Genomic DNA, 19,397 nt, shown 5'->3' on the forward strand with positions numbered 1-19,397 from the left:
CTTAAGGTCAAAATTACCATTAAGAATCCTACTCTGGGAATATCAGTTGCAAAGCATTTATTCAAATTCAGGGACATGCCAGTATGGCATTAGTTTCCAGAATGTTCAGCTATTTAAAAGGTGAACGCATGCAGCGTGATATATTTCATTTCCATATATCGTGCAGTATAGCAAGTGTGTACCAAAACAGATGTTGATATACAAAGACTCAGTCCACCCGTCATAAGTTTGAAGGTTTAAATCCTTGAGCTTCTGGAAAGCAAAGTTCTATATCACTGCAGCCTTTGGCAAGACTTCAAGAATTCATTACGGCGTACAGCATACATATTCATATTTACCTTTCTGGCTCTGCGGGTCATAAACCTGAATCCCGAAGAGAGGTGGTCTTTCCGCCCGCATTAGTGCAACATCATTAGATGACAAATCCAGACGGAATATCGAGGCGTTCATGTAATCCGTCCAGAATATGTAATTCTGATAATGCGCAATCCCAAATGGGTGATTCAACTCTTTCCCGCTGTACACCACCTGTGAAAAGTAGAACACGTTTGTGAGTTCCAGGGAAACATTGAGATGAACATAGAGTGGAACGGAGGTGTCTGAGAACTAAAGAACTGACTCACTCATTTACTAACCGTTCTGTGGCTGCCGTTGAGGTAGATTTTCTCTATGTGGTCAAAGTAGGCATCACACCAGTACATGATGCTGGAGGAATGGTCCAAGGTGAGGCCATTGGGCCACAGCATGTTGGACGTGACGAAGATCTGGCGGTGAGATCCATCCATCCATGCCTTCTCTATTCGTCCTCTGCTGTCAATTAATTCGTCCTCCTCCCAATCGGTCCAATACATCCATCTAGGGAACCCAGTGAGAAAATGCATATTTAAGGTCATGAAACCCTGCTGAACAGGACCAGATTACACAGGCATACATTTCCATGCTGCTCTGGACAGTTTAATGTGGATTTAATGAATGCCAGAAACCAAACCCAAAAACTTCAGTAGCTCATTGGGAAATACTATATTGTAGGGGAGCATTAGATTACCGACGTAATCCAGCTGCTAGATGTTTTTTGGAACATTGTAACCCGGGCTTGACACCCACCAAATGTAATGCAGTCCCTAAGACGTTTTTACACCATATATTGTAGAAATAAAACACTTTATACACAAATGTCAAAAAAGTTACTTGAATCAATGACTGGTATTAATAAAGATCCATTCTTACAGATCATTAACTAAAAAAAAGTTGGTTTAGGGTTTAGTAACTCTTTAACTAATGGTTAAAACAACTGATCTGTCCAACACTGAACTTAAGAGAAGAAAAACTTTACAACAAGGTTCCATTTATTAAAGTCTAGTTAACTATATTAGTTAACATTTCTATTAATATTAGTTTCTATGCGGATTTACTCCATGACAAAACCACCCCAGTCATTCTAGAATGATTCTTTCTTTCCAAATAGAGCTATTCAAGTCATCTGTTGAAATTGTTTTTATATCGCAGAAAAATAAAATATCGCAATGTCATTTTTTAGCAATATCTTGCGGCTCTAATCCTCACTATGTGTATTCTATACAGAGATATCGACATCTGTAAATATCGGTATAGGCCATAACAGCAACATTAATATCAGTTATCGGTATCGGCCACAAATTTTCACATCAGTGCATCACTACTAAATTACTATGTGTATTCTATACAGAGATATTGGCATCGGTAAATATCGGTATCGGCCATAACAGCAATAATAATATCAGTTATCGGTATCGGCCAGAAATTTTCACATCGGTGCGTCACTACTAAATCACTATGTGTATTCTATACAGAGATATTGACATCGGTAAATATCGGTATCGGCCATAACAGCAATAATAATATCAGTTATCGGTATCGGCCACAAATTTTCACATCGGTGCATCACTACTAAATTACTATGTGTATTCTATACAGAGATATTGACATCGGTAAATATCGGTATCGGCCATAAAAGCAATATTAATATCAGTATCGGCCACAAATTTTCACATCGGTGCATCACTACTAAATTACTGTGTGAATTCTATACAGAGATATTGACATCGGTAAATATCGGTATCGGCCATAACAGCAATATTTATATCAGTTATCGGTATCGGCCACAAATTTTCACATCGGTGCATCACTACTAAATTACTATGTGTATTCTATACAGAGATATTGACATCGGTAAATATCGGTATCGGCCATAAAAGCAATATTAATATCGGTATCGGCCACAAATTTTCACATCGGTGCATCACTACTAAATTACTATGTGTATTCTATACAGAGATATTGACATCGGTAAATATCGGTATCGGCCATAAAAGCAATATTAATATCGGTATCGGCCACAAATTTTCACATCGGTCCATCACTACTAAATTACTATGTGTATTCTATACAGAGATATTGACATCGGTAAATATCGGTATCGGCCATAAAAGCAATATTAATATCGGTATCGGCCACAAATTTTCACATCGGTCCATCACTACTAAATTACTATGTGTATTCTATACAGAGATATTGACATCGGTAAATATCGGTTTCAACCATAAAAGCAATATTAATATCGGTATCGGCCACAAATTTTCACATCGGTGCATCACTACTAAATTACTATGTGTATTCTATACAGAGATATTGACATCGGTAAATATCGGTATCGGCCATAACAACAATATTAATATCGGTTATCGGTATTAGCCACAAATTTTCACATCGGTGCATCACTACTAAATTACTATGTGTATTCTATACAGAGATATTGACATTGGTAAATATCGGTATCGGCCATAACAGCAATATTAATATCGGTTATCGGTATCAGCCACAAATTTTCACATTGGTGCATCACTACTAAATTCAATAACCAAGTACAATATTACAAAACACAGCTATGATCTTAAGCTGGGTTTGCTCAAAGATGCCTTCTAGAAGACAGGTCACCGCAAAAAAAAAAACATCCTTCAAAAGTATTGAGGACAACGTCCTCACTTAACCACCTAAAAACCTAATAAAAAAGGCTCTCAAAATTGGATGTTATAAATACTTTATTCTTTGGGAGCCAAAACTTTTTGTTCTGCAACTCTTACAAGGTCCTATTTTTCCAAGTTCAAACCTCTCACATTTCACCACATAAACTTAACACTGTGACACGGCCTTGCGCATTTGAACACAGCCTAACATAACATGACAGAGGGAATCAACTCCCCCACTCATATTCAGTGACCTGTTGAATAACTCATGAGGCAGGGCTTTGAGTGACAGCACCTGCTGTGAACAGGAAAATCGTCCGAGTGATGGAGAGAGAGAGCAAATGCGATCAGGACCTAGAGTCATAACAGCTAATCCTCCATCTTATCATGTTAGCACAGACAGGAAATGACATGCGTACATGGGATACGGAAGGACAGACATGGAAAGGACAGTTTTTAGAGAGTGAAATGGGATTTGAAAGGGGAGAGATTAAGCTGGGATAGGTATTGAATATTCAGCATACCGGCAGCTAAAGCTTAAGCTGTGATCCGAAGTTCAAAAAAACTTGGACTGCTTGAAATGTTAAACCAATTTCCAGTAACACAGTTGCAGATTAATTGCAGATTAAAACTGATTACTCGTAATTATTCCAAAGACTCCAAGTCATTTTTTGCAAATGATCTAAAATTCTAAGACATCGAAGCAATTAAAAAAACAGACTACCCAATCCAAAAACCCATTACGAGGATAGACATGTCAAGTGTACAGCACACGGAAAGAAGTCACTAAAATGTAAGCAGAAACCAGAACCTGCCTTTAAACTTTTAAACCTCTTAAGTCAGGCTTCACCGTTCTGCCAAGACAGCGATTTGCAGTCATGGTCTCTCCATATTCCCTTTAAGCTTTTCCATCTGAGCAATGACATCGAATAAGGATGTTCACATTAGCTCGCTTTGACACAATGGTACTTCTGCTATTTACTCTCTTTTCATTTACATGAACAACAATATTGAATAAATGTATGTTTGTTAACTCGGTATCATTTCAAAGAGGTTGACACCAGAAAGTACCATGGTATATAGTAGTACCATGTTTTTTTTCTTGTTTTTCTTGTTTTTTTTATTATTATCTGATACCTATGGAAGCTTGTTTCCGCCACTGAATGAAAAAATAATTGCGACTTTTTCATCTCACAATTGTGAGCTATGAAGTCAGAATTGTGAGAAATAAAGTCACAATTGCGAGATATAAAGTAGCAATTGCGTGTTATAAAGTCAGAATTGTGAAATATAAAGACTTTTTATCTCAAATTTCTGACTTTTTTCTCACAATTGCGAGTTTACATCTCGCAATTCTGACTTTATAAGACATAATTGCGAGTTTATATGCCGAAATTCTGACATCTTTTCTCAGAATTGTGAGATATAAACTCGCAATTGCGAGTTATCAGGCCAATTCTAAGGGGAAAAAAAGACTAACTTTTTTCCCCCTCAGAATGGTTTATATCTCACAATTCTGACTTTATATCACGCAATTGCGACTTTATATCTCGCAATTCAGACTTTATATCTCACAATTCTGACTTTATATCTCACAATTCTGACTTTATATCTCGCAATTCTGCCTTTATATCTCGCAATTCTGACTTTATATCACGCAATTCTGACTTTATATCACGCAATTCTGACTTTATATCTCGCAATTCTGACTTTATAACACGCAATTGCGACTTTATATCTCGCAATTCTGACTTTATATCTCGCAATTCTGACTTTGTATCACGCAATTCTGACTTTATATCTCGCAATTCTGACTTTATAACACGCAATTGCGACATTATATCTCGCAATTCTGACTTTATATCTCACAATTCTGACTTTATATCTCGCAATTCTGACTTTATATCTCGCAATTCTGACTTTGTATCACGCAATTCTGACTTTATATCTCGCAATTCTGACTTTATAACACGCAATTGCGACTTTATATCTCGCAATTCTGACTTTATATCTCGCAATTCTGACTTTATATCACGCAATTCTGACTTTATATCATGCAATTGCGACTTTATATCTCGCAATTCTGACTTTATATCTCACAATTCTGACTTTATATCTCGCAATTCTGACTTTATATCTCACAATTCTGACTTTATATCTCGCAATTCTGACTTTGTATCACGCAATTCTGACTTTATATCTCGCAATTCTGACTTTATATCTCGCAATTCTGACTTTGTATCACGCAATCCCGACATTATATCTTGCAATTCTGACTTTATATCTCGCAATTCTGACTTTGTATCACGCAATTGCGACTTTATATCTCGCAATTCTGACTTTATATCTCGCAATTCTGACTTTATATCTCGCAATTCTGACTTTATATCACGCAATTCTGACTTTATATCATGCAATTGCGACTTTATATCTCACAATTCTGACTTTATATCTCACAATTCTGACTTTATATCTTGCAATTCTGACTTTATCACGCAATTCTGACTTTACATCTCGCAATTCTCAGAAATAAATTTAGAATTGCGAGATGTAAACTCGTAATTGTGAGAAAAAAATTCTAAATTGTTAGATAAAAAGTCGCAATTACCTTTTTTATTTTTCATTCTGTGGCGGAAACAAGCTTCCATAGATACCAGCTCTTTGTTAAAGAAAACAAAGAAAGCACACGGTTATTGAAATTTCTTGATGAAATCTCTAAGCGCAAAGGGCAAACATCCCCGCCCCCCCCCGGTGCACTCTAAATGGCTGGATTTTGTCCAAGGCTTTAGCAGACTGAAATCCCTGCAGAAGAAGCTTTTAAATGCTGCTGTAAGCAGGAAAGGTATCATGGGCTTACCCATTTAGAGGATCCACAACAATGGCTCTGGGATGAGACATATTGCCTTCTAAAAGCGTTCTCCTGGTCTGAGAGGGCCGTTCCAGCCCGGCCACGTTGATGGTCTTTCTATAACCGTCATTTGTCCATAACAGGTTGTTACCGATCCAGTCCACCGAAATACCCTCAACATTATCCAGCTCTAAAGAAAGAGAAGCAGAAATAAATCGAGAAAATGTTGTTCTTTTTGCTTGAAAACATCAAAGACAGCTCAATTAATCACTGTCCTCCTCTAACTCTTCCTAGTGGAATTATGCGGTATCGACCAGCGAGATCCCCCTACAACTGAATTGCATAAAATGTATGATGAATAACATCCCATTTGGAAAACATCGCCAACAGAAGTGCTCAAGTACAGGTGGCCTGCTTCTACCGTACCATGGTTGCACAGATGATTCATTACAGAGCCAGAGCGAAAAGGAGTTCGTTAGAGAATATTTAACAGCTTTTTCCACAATAAAACTGCGGTAAGGCTCAACAAAAGCAAACATTAATCTCTCAGAGTAAAGCATAGGGTAAGTCATGAATGATAAAACATACCGTCCTTAAGGATCGTTTCCCGAGCGGTTCCATCAGTCTTCTGGCGTCCGATTAGGAAGCTTGTGGTGTCGGCAAAGTAGATGTAGCTACTCTCTGCGTGGAAGTCCAGCGCTCTGGGACTCACAAGCCCTTCGATTTGAATCAAATGCTCATCGCCAGACTTGATATTCATATCCAGACCTCGAATAACCCCGGGTCGTCCTTTTCCGTAAAACAGGAACAGCTCGTTCTTTGGTTCTGAGAAGACACGATTACCCAAGTAAACAAATGCTATGGCACAACGTAATAAGCCTTCTGCCACGGTACTGTCGGAGCTTAATTAATTGACATAATTAGCCTCCGTTTTCAATTCAGTTCTGCAAATTAAAGCCTTTGACAAAAATGTATCCAAAGCAAGAGGCTCAAGCTAATTACATTAGTTTAATTAAAACCAGAATTAGTTCCACCGATTCGGTTCTATCGAATCAATCATCTTTTGGTGCACAACAGTTGCAATGTGTTTGTAATTGTATCCGAGTGTGTGCGTGTTTGTAAAAAAGAAACCAGGGATAAATAGGGTCCTAAGTGGGGGCATTAAAATGAGGGACACATGTGTATGAAGCACAATGTTTTCGAAACGCATTATTACGAGCTGAAATGCTGCAAACATCATGATTGCAATTATTATTAGGTCTGACAATAAGATCCAGGGAGACAAAGAAAATCGGATGAAGGGATAGAGGAACCCAGCTAGAAAAATTGTGTTTGAGTAACTATGAACGGGACTGAAGCCAAATGATTTCTTTGTGTGAGGAACATGCAGAAATTTTAGCTGTTATTGACTCTTGAATCAAAAGCAACCATTCTGCTGCCTTTAAAACTAATGGCAGTGGTTTCATCTCATGCAATTCGGTCATGACACGTGAAAATCAATGACGCACAATGTTTTAATGCCTCCTAGGGTAAAAGAGAGAGAAATGTCAGTTTTGGGTGAACTACAGTACTTTAAATAACCATGTCGTAATGCATTCTTGCATAATCCAGTGAATTGAATCATTTACAAATGAATGGTACTTCAACTCATAACGAATGAATGACGAGTCTGGAATCAGTCTGGAAACAGCGTCGCATTATGACACTTGAGATAAAAAACAAAACACTCAATTGGATGTGCTACATTTAAAGCCACTATAACATAGCCGATACACACCTGCATTTGACGCATGTGATTGCTGCAATCTGGGTGACACATCAGTTATGAATAATATCAATGGATGTAAATGTGGAAATTCACCTGGTGACACACTCTCGTAATAATTTGTACGTGGCTACGAAATTGACAGATAAAGAATCTGGCTTGTACAAAATGTTTTTTTAAGCTATAATCATGGTTTCAGAAGGTTTAAGGGTTTAGGTAAGGCATTGAACTTTAGGTTAGGTTTGGTACTTGAGTAAAAAAGTTTACCATACAATTACTGTGAATTTTTTACTCTGAAGTGGAGTGAGCTTCCATAGCATGAATAAACATAGATATTGCAGATTTTACAGAAATTACAGTCAAAATTTGAAAACACGGTTCCCTTTCGTCCTGGGAACTCCAGCGTGTCGCCGGGGAGTTCCCTGACGAATTGGGATCCCATTCCCTGTACTCAGGGAACGAAGGTTACATACGTAACCGAGACGTTTTCTTAGTTTCTCAGTTTGAGTCATCAATGTTGGGCCTCATTCATGGAAAATGAGCAGGAGATATTGCTCAATTGTAGTTGTACATAAATTGTTGCATATAAAAACGTAGGTGAAAAAGTATGACATTTTACAGAGAAATTCAGTCTCTTGTTTCACGAATAACTGATTTTAATAGTATAATTTCACTACAATTCTGTCCAAAACCATTAATATGGGACAATGCATTATTATGAATTCTAATTAGACCGTTTTGGATATACAATTGTTTGACTGATATAGAAAACAAAGCAAATTTACAATATTTTTGAATTTTCATCACTGGGTACATCGTAATTCGTACACTACGTTAAAACTGTAGGTAATATGTTTAAGGCTAGACACTACAGGTGAATAGGGTCATTTTTTTAACTAGCAGATATCACCCTGAAACTTTCCCAGTTGATTACCTACATTAAGATTTTAAAAAAACGAAATCTGAGTATTGGATAAAGCCAGGTTCAAAATTATTTCATTGTGTTCACATATTAGATGAGAAAAAAAGGGGTTTATGGATATCTACTTGTGTTGTCCTGTAAATCAGAATATACTGCCAATTGCCTTAAAAAATGATTTCCGCCATGTTTTTTGGAATAAAATGTTACATAAATCACGCCAGGAATAATATATTTACAAATCCCTCTGTAAATGTCTGCATAATATAACAAGGTACAAGACTTGAAAGTTTGGTGTATATAGGTGCTACTGAAGTGGAAGAGTGTGAGAGAAAAGTCATTTTGAGAAAACTGGCTTTAAAGATTTAGCATCAGCCAATGAGATTGCGCATTTAGAGTTGAATCCCGCCTTTTACTTTCACGATTGGTTGCTGATTACAAGGAAATGACCATATTTGGATCTGACAGCGTTTTGTACAGGAGAAAGAGAGCTTTCTAACGGTGGGTGTGATGACATGGGTGCAGATCACGATCGCTGAGCAGCAGGATGATTTATAACGACAACTTTTGAAGAGTTTATGCGAAATCTACAGACGCAAACAGACAAAGTGTAGTAAAATAAAGACCTAAATGTGTTTTCACCACAAGAAGACATGTTATTGAAGACAAATATCCCAAAATCTCAAAATTGACCAGTGGAAAAAAAAAGAAGAACTTTTTACCTGCCTTGTCTCGCCTTAAAGGGATACTACACTTTTTTTTGGAAATAGGCTTATTTTACCACTCCCCCAGATTAAAACAGTTGGGTTTTTACCGTTTTCTAATGTATTCAGCCAATTTTCTGATATTTAGAAGAATATCAGTAAACAGACATTTTCTGGTCTCATTGACTTCCATAGTATATTTTTTTCCTACTATGGAAGTCAATGAGACCAGAAACTGTCTGGTTACTGATATTCTTCTAAATATCAGAAAATCGGCTGAATGGATTCGAAAACGATTCCAAAACGATTCCAAAATGAGCCTATTTCCAAAAAAAAAAAAAGTGGAGTATCCCTTTAAGGTGCAAAATGATTTGCAATTTTTGCTTTACTGTTAAAGTGGTCTGCCATCTGAAGATTCGGGAGAAACTTTAAAATCATCTGATGTAGCCCTACACACCCAAAAACACGTACACATATTCTCTAATAGCCATTGATCCTGATGCCAAAAGACAAAACATATCAATTTCCCATGTATTTCTCCCTAATGTGCTAAAAGTGTGCTATTAATCACAGAAACGTGTCCATTCTTCAGCGTCTTGGGCCTCCATACATTTGGTCATAAATTTCCATTTCGACAAACCCACAAGGGCCATCTGTCTGATATATGGCTTCAGATAGCAGCACCCTTTCCTTTGGGAATACCCGTAAAACCATTTACATAAGAAACCCGTCTCCGAGATGCTAATCAGACTCCTAGAAGCTTCAAGAGGAGGAGAGAGGAAAGAGAAATTGGCATTTTGCGACCCTCACTTTTGCAGGACTTCCCGTCGCTGGCAAGGACGTGGCCAGTCCGGCAGCGGCATATGCGTGATTTGTAGTTGTGGCTCAGGAGACAGATGTGCGAGCATCCACCTTTCCGTCCGTGTGGGTCAGGGCTGCATGAGTGAGTCCTGACTGGAGAAAGAGAAAGGTCAGCATCAACGAGCGAGCATTGCTACATACCAAATGCACAGTTGCTTTTATTGTTTTACTTATTGTTTTTTTTTAGAGAAATTGCAGTAAAGACACCATCATCTTCAAAAACGCTCACAAATTTATTAGCCGGTATATATTTTGGTTCACCTCATTCATGACACACGGGCAGAGCGTTTATTGATTGGTCTCAAATGTAGCAAAGTACATAGCATTTCACCCAAATGAATTCTGCTCTTGTTTTTCATGAATAACAGATACTAGTCGCATTCCAGTATAATTTAGTACTTCAGAATAAATAAGTCATCGCTATTTTTAAATATGAGTGAATGCTGATTATATTAGTTCCACTCCCACAAACAAGTTTACCTGTAGGTTGAGCCAGTCTGTGATAAACTCGGACGGCTTTGGCACTTTCCAAAGTGGTAACGGTGTTCGCGTCACTGCTGTTGAAGCGATTTATCCTAAATATGTCCACTTTGCTCTCTCTGGAGGGTTCAGAGCACGTCGCAAACAAGTAATCTTCAAATAGTGCTAATCCGTACAGGTGCGACACCTGGAGAGAGAAACACAGGAATGGAGAGAGAGAAAGACTCATCTAGGGGCTATGGCACCTCTTCGACTTAATTCAGAACATGACACAAATACGTCTGCTTAAATTCACTTCTTTAATCCATCCAATGTAGCTTTAGCTGAATAAACGGAGTCAGACACCAGTTGAAATATGCAGGGATCTTTGATGTCACATCTGTGCTACAAATTACCGATGGGTACCGTTGAGGCTTTGATTTCGAGGAGAAAGAGTGACGAGGAAAACAAATGAGTTAGCGGTAGTCGAGTTCAATTCAGGTTATCTTTCAGTGCCAGCTTTGAGGAAAAAGTCCCCAATATAACCTCCGATAAAGGTCCCAGGGAATATGCTAGAGCTGAACCTTGCAGGAAATGGATGAACAAATCAATAGTAAAAAAAAAGCACACAAAAGAGTTGTGGTGTGAAGGTCAAAACAACCCGATGCTCATCCAGGCATAACAGTTCTGACATGGGACAATGAGGTGGCTACAGAAATGTCAAGGAAAACAAGCCCTAACTTTGCATCCGTGCGATCAATTTACATAAACGCCCACCGTTTGGCTGCATACTTCCTGTGATTTCACAAGTGGCATGGGACTTTTCCAATCAAAAAAAACTATTCATTGGATTTGACAAGTTAGTGGCGTAAAATCTTTGAAAGATTACTCCAAGGTTCAGTGTCACACGACCCTCGACAAATTATTATAATATGATGATTTGATATGCTGCTCAAGAAACGTTTCTTATTATTATTATCAATGCCACATATTTTGTGTGGAAATAGTGATACGTTTTTCAGGATTCTTTGATTAATAGAATGTTCATTTCGTTGACGAAAATAATGACGAAAATTATTCGTCAACAACATTTTTTCACGGACGAAAACGAGACGATAACTAAATGAAAACTAGTTTTGAATGACAAAAACTGTGCCGAAAATCTATAGACATTTTCGTCAACGAATAAAAAGACGAAAATGTTAGCGTTAGATAGTGACGATTTGTGAAGTGATCCAGTCAGAACTGATGTCCTGCGTGTGTGGCAGATTTGTACTGTAACGTGCTGATCTACCCCGCGGTCTCATAAAACGTTAAAAAAAATGTGAACGTCTGGGAGAATGAGTAGTGCAGACAAGATATGAATAAGAGCGACGATGCAAAAAGGAACTTTATTCGGTATGAAATAGGGAACCAATCACAGAACGGGGAGGGAGCACAGACGCATTTGATTGATGTACAGACGCATTTGATAGACATTCGTAGCACCCAATAATACGGCTCTGGGCATTCGTAAACCACGCATCAAATAAGAAAAAATTAACATGTGGTTTCCAGACCACGTTTCATTCTCAATGATCTGTGGTCTGGCGTCAGCCAGGCTAGATTTTTGCAGTAAAACACCCAAAAACCACTAGGCCAATGTCATATATTTCATTTAGTTGATTACTTACAATATCCCAAATGTTTCCAACTATTCCAACTAAAACTATTTCCAACTATTCGTAAATCGTGAGAAAATTGTGATTTTTAACCGAGGAAACGGGGCGTGTGAGCAGGGGTGAGGAGTCGCCAGTCAATGAAAATTGTGCGCCAGTCAATGAAACATATTCGCATTACCCCCGGTTTCCGCCAGGTTTGACCTTGTACTGCAATAGTAACCAGACGTGGACAACTGGGTTTTGCCTGTTAATGCAAGCTCAACAGCGTGAACGTCCCTAGCAGGGTTTTGTTCAAACATTATGGATCATGGCAAGCAGACTTTGAGACAAAAAGAGGAGTAAAGATCAACATCTTTCGAGATGCCGAGAGCTCCACGTCCGCGACTAACTTCGACTTAGAGACGCGAGTGTTGTTATTGTAAGAGGTTAGCGACCCCTGGTGGCGAAACAATCTTGCATATTGTACCTTTAAAAAACATCTCATGGATGGACGGATGGATGGATATAAATTCTTCTTTTTTGAACTGGCATATTATTCTGGTCTCTAGTTCTTAATTATTTTAATTAGTTCGCCCCTAAAAAGAATGTAAAAATACAACAAACTGTCTGACTGGTAGGAGTAGGAGTGGATAGTGTGTTAACAGGAAAGTTGTTCCATAAAAATGTAATGCAACAACTAATCAACAGTAAAAGCAAATCCCAATACAACTCAAGCAGAATCAACAGCACCCCAAGCGAGACGATACTTAGCATGAAAAACGTCTGAAATTGATACAAATGCAGTTATTACTCAAAACATCCCGTAAACCATGAACACCTGCGCGCGGGCGCTTTCCAAAAGGAATTTTCAAAGTATTGCATCTGGGTATTAGTTAACACCAGATGTCTCATAACACTGATAAACACAGCCGCTGATGGATCATCTATTGTTTTCGAGAAAAACGAACCAAAGTTTGACAGCGCCCTTGGCCCATTCTATGAACTATGGATGAAATTTATACTGAATTTATGAAGCTATGAATTTTGTATCACCATTCATTTGGGCCCGTTGAAGGGGCAATGGAGAGAGGCCAAACTTTTTAGCCTTCAAAATAAACTGCTTTAAGAGTTATTCAAAGAAGCATCATCTATCACAGCTTTACTGCTGACTATTAAGGCTGTTGGGGAATACAATAAAATCCACAGGAAGTTTTTCTATAGAGTTAAGTTGTTTAGAGGTCACGCTTCTTTGTAGATTTGGCACCGTTCGTCTTACCGAGTTGCCTTGGATGATCGTGTGTCTGTTCTTGCCGTTGTAATCCACAACTTCGATAAAATCCAGATAAGCGTCCGCCCAGTAGACGAGCTTCTGAACCAAGTCCAACGTCACGGCGGTCGGCTGTTCGGTTTTATACTCCACTATCCTGGTTCGGTTGGTGCCGTCCATGTTGCAGCGCTCCACCTTGGCTATAGTCCCGTAGTCCGTAAAAAACAGTTTTCTAGGGGGTGAGAACACATCAGGTTTTAAAGCGGAATCTACAACCTGCCTGACGAGAAAGAAATCAAAAGTCAAGACCATTTAAGATTTAATCAATCCCATCAAAAACAAAGAGTTTTGTGAACACTCACACTAGCAACAGTGCAATTAAAGCAAGCCACTCTGAGCAAGAGCTGAATGAATGGGCTCCAGTATGTTGTTTTTAAACTAACACATACTGACAGAGGGATGAGAGAGGGGGAGGTCATCCGCATTACTACGCACGACAATTGTGGCACAGGAGCGGTCCACACCGTCTGAAACGGCTCAAAACAGCGTGCACAACTCAGCACTGCATACAAATGACTGTTTACCAAGAGACCAAAGAGTTTCTTCCCGTCACAGAAGCATAGATGACTCGACATCAGATAAGGATGATTTATTTGCGGCTATTAAAATTTCCATTCGCGAGTCTCCTCCGTGTTGTGTGATCATTTTAAGATAGCTGAATATCTATGTTTAGGTCAAAGAATTATGAACGACTTGTGATTTGACTTGCTAGATGGTAAACCTCTTTCAGTTGGCCAGTTAATTTGTATGAAAGTAAGGGTGGGCGTTATGACCTTGATGATCACTTGATGAGTATCTGATCTCATAATATTTTGTTACTTTTGTTTTGTAATGTAAAGGAATTTATTATTAACTACTATTAACTACTGATTATTATTATTATTATAAATACTTAAAATACTATTTATTAACTATTTTCTATTTATTTATCAACATTTTAATATAAAATATTTATTCAGCTAAGTAAATATAAAACATTATTATTGTATTATTATTATATGAACTATTTATTAAACTATTGATTATTATTATTATTATTATTATTATTAATTATAATAGTAGTAGTCGTAATTAATAGTTCAATATAAAACATTATTAGTAGTAGTAATATTAATTACTCGTCTGTTAAATGTAATATAATAACTTACGAATTAAAGGTACCTTATCACAATTGATTATTTGCTTATTTTATTCAAAAACTGATGCAAAAAAAAATGTAAAACAGCTTTTTTTGTTTTTTGTAACACGTGAGTAAAAGTTATAATATAATATAAATATAAATAGTCTAGACTCGCAATTGGTAAGGTATGATGCACCGATATGACAATTTTGGCCGATACCGATAACCGATAATTCTTTTATATTTGAAAGCCGATAACCGATATATTGGCTGATAAATCTAAATCCAAATTTTTAGACAATTTTTGAGAGACTGATTATTAAATATGTCTCCTCATTAAAAGCCAAGATACAAACACAATTATGATGTTCTTAATTATATATTATTTATCGGCTTATGTTCTCTTTGGGCCGATAACGATAACATTAAAAGTGATCATATATCGGCCGATATATCGTGCATCCCTAATTTGTATACATAAATATATCATTATAAATAAATAATTAAATTTCTTAAATGTAATTTTTATAAATTAATTACAATATATATATATATATATATATATATATATATATATATATATATCAAGAGCAAATGCTTATTGTATAATATAGTGTAAAAGGCCAGTCATAAATAAAAGGACCTAATGGTTGTCTTAGTGATCGTACCCCATGATGGGATCCAGCGCTATGCCTTTTGGGTTCTGGATGTCCAGGTCAATGATGGTGACACATGAATCTCCCTGTTCGCTGCACACAAATATTCGGTCGTTCACTCTGTCTATGAAGTAGAAGTTTCCTGTTAACCAGTCGATGGCCATATGCTCCACATCTAAATGGTAGAAAAAATGCATTTTAATACATCTGAGCACCAGCAGAGTACCATGACCAGGTAGTTAGGAACAATTAAAAATGCATGCACGCTTCAAAAAAGCAAAAACTGACATTCAGCGACTTGACATGCACACTTCACACACTTAACCTTCTGACATTAAACACTTCATTAGCAGATCATTAAACACTCCAAGATGTACAAATAAAGTGGGGAAAAGAGGCTAAGGAGGAAATTTATATGGACATTAAAAACAAAACACTCAAGTTCATAAAAACTTCAAAGGACATTAGTTTGCACTTGCTTTGAATAAAACATCAAAGTTACTAGACATTTCCTTAATTTGCACTTTGAGAATAGACGGAAATACTCACTTTGCAGGTTTTGACCTATCCTTATCTCGTGTATTTCTGAAAACACTTTGAGTTTGGTCATGCGGGCGCACCACAGTTGACCTGTATCCTGCGCCACTGAGAGCCAACAGAGGGACTCTTCCCTATAAATAAAGTCCACTATTTGAGTCCCATTTGTCTCCATGGACTTGAGATTTGGCATAGATGATCCATTGAGGTAAACAACTGATATAGAATTCATATTTGTTGTCAACAGAACCGGAGGTTTATCGCCAGGATCTGAAAGAGGGAACGTAATAAATATCTCCTGTGAAATATAAATTAAGCGATTATTTATGTAAAACACATTTAACACTTCTGGGCTTCGGGGTCTATATGACCCCAACAATTGATTGAGTAACTGTACAAAAAAATATACATTTTTAATCATACAAATAATATATCTTTTTTGTTTGTTTACTTCACATCTATTCATTAATGCTGTGTTTTTGGAGATATAAAGTACTTTTCTATCCATATACCACATAATTCCTCAACTACACCATTAGCTTGCATATGAATTTTTTTTTTTTTATGATATATTGCATTTATGCTCTAGTACTAGGCCTTCATTTCTGTGTAAAAATTTTCAGATTTATGACGGGGTTTGTTTTTTTTTTGACACCTGAAGAAAATATATTTAGATTTTTTCACATTTCCCATTCATTTCAATGTGGGGTCATATTGACCCCAAAGACCAGAAAAACATTTTTTTTTTTTTTTACATACCTTCAGAACAACTGAATCAAGCCCAGTTTTTTTTTGTGTGTGTGTGTGTGTGTATTATAGATAATGTATGAAAAGTTATAAAATCTTATTCCACTGAGATAAAGGGAATCTTTTTTTTATTAAGTCGATTAAATCGAACTAAAAGTCGATTGGGGTCGTATAGACCCCATGACCCGATTGAGGGCTACAAATACTGCAAATTGGGTACTGAGGACATTTACAATAAAAACTCTGAAATAAATCACATAAATTAGAAAATAAATTACCAAAAAAAAAAAAAAAAAATGGCTGACTCGCGTCTTTTAATGTTGCATAAATACACTCAATTAAATAATATTTACAATTTCCGGCATAATTTGACAAAATAACCAATTGATATGAAAAAGTAACATGCTCTTGATTATGTTTTTGTTAACTAAATATAAAAGTGGCAACTTCCTAAAAATCTGCCCCGGGACATTAAAGTGTATGTAGCTGAATAAAGATCCAAAACACCTATACAAAATATACATATTTAGGTCATTTAAGTCATTACATTCATTTTTGCTTACCTATATAGAACAGATCGCACTTGCTGCGAAACAAATTGTCCAAACTTAAACTTTGTGATCGGCCACCCTCCCCCCTTTACACTAATGAACAGACACCATGAAGAGCAATTAACTGTGAGCATGTAATCATCTCTAAATTTGATAGACAGTTGCGGGTCAGGCTGGATGGGCTCTGATTGACTTTCCATTAAGGCTTCCCCTGTTTATCTCTCCCATGGCTCTTTCGTAGGCCAACTTGCCGGCGACCATTTGCATATTGATGACAATAAGTGTAACTGACACTCGTATCAGGCGAATGACAGTGTCAATGCTCCTGGTGATCGCACTACTCCACTGAGGCTTTACTGTTCAATAAAACGTCCCAGAAGGCATTGTGTTTACCCATCTAATCTCTTAAAATGTTAAGACAACTATAATGCTGAGTGAAATATGATAGTTGAGTTAGTAGCGTCGCTACTTGTAGTTAACTCCCCAACACTGTTTATACAGAGCATGCCTTTGTAAAGAATGTGCGTCTCTCCCTCACAACGTCGTTTTCATCCATCCATTAAATTAAATATGGCATCTAATAGCAATTTTGAAAACAAACTAGCAACTACCTGAACACTGTTGCAACCACAGAGCAATCTGGAGGTCATCCATCTCTCCAGCATTTAGCATGGTAAATCAAGCAAATATTTGAGTTATGCATGGGACTTGAGCCTTTAAAACACCGCTGAAAATCAAAGTAAAATAGGCCCTACATGTTGCTTAATGCACATTTTTTTTGGACTTGAACTAACGGGGATGATAAATGGACTCACCTGTTTTGGCTTTGCAGGATCGTCTGTTGGCCTGCAGGCTGAAGCCATCTGTGCAAGTGCATCTGTACGATCCCTGCGTGTTCATACAGATCTGACTGCATGTCCCGTAATCCCTGCATTCATCATGATCTGCGGGCAACAGCGGGGCTATTTATTAAACTCTAAATGTGCTCCAAAATGACCTAAATATGCAAACCCAACGCTTAATGTTGCCACTTCAAAGCAAGCTATCAAAATATATGAATATGCAAATGTTGGTTTGGACAGGGAAGGGAGAGTAAATTGCTGTTTAGTTTGACAATCACAATTTCTCATTAAATCAACAACAATATCTCTAGAGGCTCACGTTCATGCATTGTTGAAACAAGCACGGTATGAGCTAAGCTAACTTTTTACGATTAGTCGACTAGCCAGCTAGCCGATGTCACTTGCTGGTGTGTTGGTATCTTCAACGTCCTGAGGTTGCTTTAACAGCATAAATATTGTAATACTTAGTTTATAATCAGAATATAGTCACTTAAATAGTTATTAATTTAGTTATTCAAATGTAAGACGACATTAAAAAAGACGCAAAATTCGATCATCATTCACACACTTTTGCAAACAAATCGTCAACGCACTGTAAAAATGAAAGATTTAGTGTGTACATTAGTTAGATTTATTTAACAAAACTGAAATCAAATACTTCCCTATTATATAGTATGCGAAAAACATTACCACAAAAAAGTAGTAAGTTTGAACAAATAGTAATTGAAAAACAGTAGACGAAAAGTCACCGGACGACCTTTTTTATCTTTTCTATAGACACTTTAAAGATCCCATGAGGCCACGGGAGACGATTTATGTTATGGAAGTGAAGCGTCGCAACTGACACTGGCAGGTCACATGGCAGGAACAAAATGGCGGATTTAGTACGTCATTCAATCATACAACCCATTTTCATACTATATAGAGAAAACTAGAGCCCGACCGATAAAGGATTTTGAAGGCCGATACCGATACAAATATTTGTTTTTTTAAAATCAGATATTTCGATATATCGGCCGAATGCGCAACAAAACATTAACAGATTTCCCTAACATTATTTATTTGTAGTTATTTATGAGTTTTAACTAAAATAATATAATAATGCATTTTAAAAAGAAACTCGTTTCTTTTATTGTCACAACAGAACAGAGGAACATCAAAATATATTAAAGTTCTGATAAATAAAATAAAATAAAATTTTTATTTTATTTTTGAAATATGCATTTATCGGCCATTATAACTTCTGATACCGATAGTATGGAAAATGCTTAATATCGGCCGATAATATCAGCCTGCCGATAAATCAGTCTGTTACTTTATATTTACCTTTTTTTTCCAACAGTTGAGAAGTAAATTCAAATACAAATGCAGTACCTACACAATTTCAGATACCAATATATTACAAAAACGTGAAATTTT

General features: G+C 36.9%; 1 protein-coding gene across 2 annotated transcripts in view; it reads right to left on the reverse strand.

The window, feature by feature from the left end:
* The window catches only part of lrp1ba (low density lipoprotein receptor-related protein 1Ba), a 260,042-nt gene that overhangs the window by 176,111 nt on the left and 64,534 nt on the right, over positions 1 to 19,397 (reverse strand). For both annotated transcript variants that reach the window (XM_039682989.2, XM_039682988.2), the window contains exons 5-14: positions 17,952 to 18,080; positions 15,851 to 16,108; positions 15,314 to 15,476; positions 13,475 to 13,697; positions 10,580 to 10,766; positions 10,049 to 10,192; positions 6,439 to 6,675; positions 5,860 to 6,040; positions 636 to 855; positions 339 to 528 (exon numbers count right to left, since the gene is read on the reverse strand). In XM_039682989.2, the coding sequence (XP_039538923.2) occupies positions 339 to 528; positions 636 to 855; positions 5,860 to 6,040; positions 6,439 to 6,675; positions 10,049 to 10,192; positions 10,580 to 10,766; positions 13,475 to 13,697; positions 15,314 to 15,476; positions 15,851 to 16,108; positions 17,952 to 18,080 (1,932 nt within the window). The remainder of the gene's footprint in view (positions 1 to 338; positions 529 to 635; positions 856 to 5,859; positions 6,041 to 6,438; positions 6,676 to 10,048; positions 10,193 to 10,579; positions 10,767 to 13,474; positions 13,698 to 15,313; positions 15,477 to 15,850; positions 16,109 to 17,951; positions 18,081 to 19,397) is intronic.

The sequence above is a fragment of the Pimephales promelas genome, chromosome 2 (genome assembly GCF_988280905.1).
Source record: "Pimephales promelas chromosome 2, fPimPro1.hap1.1, whole genome shotgun sequence".
Taxonomy (NCBI): Eukaryota; Metazoa; Chordata; class Actinopteri; order Cypriniformes; family Leuciscidae; genus Pimephales; species Pimephales promelas.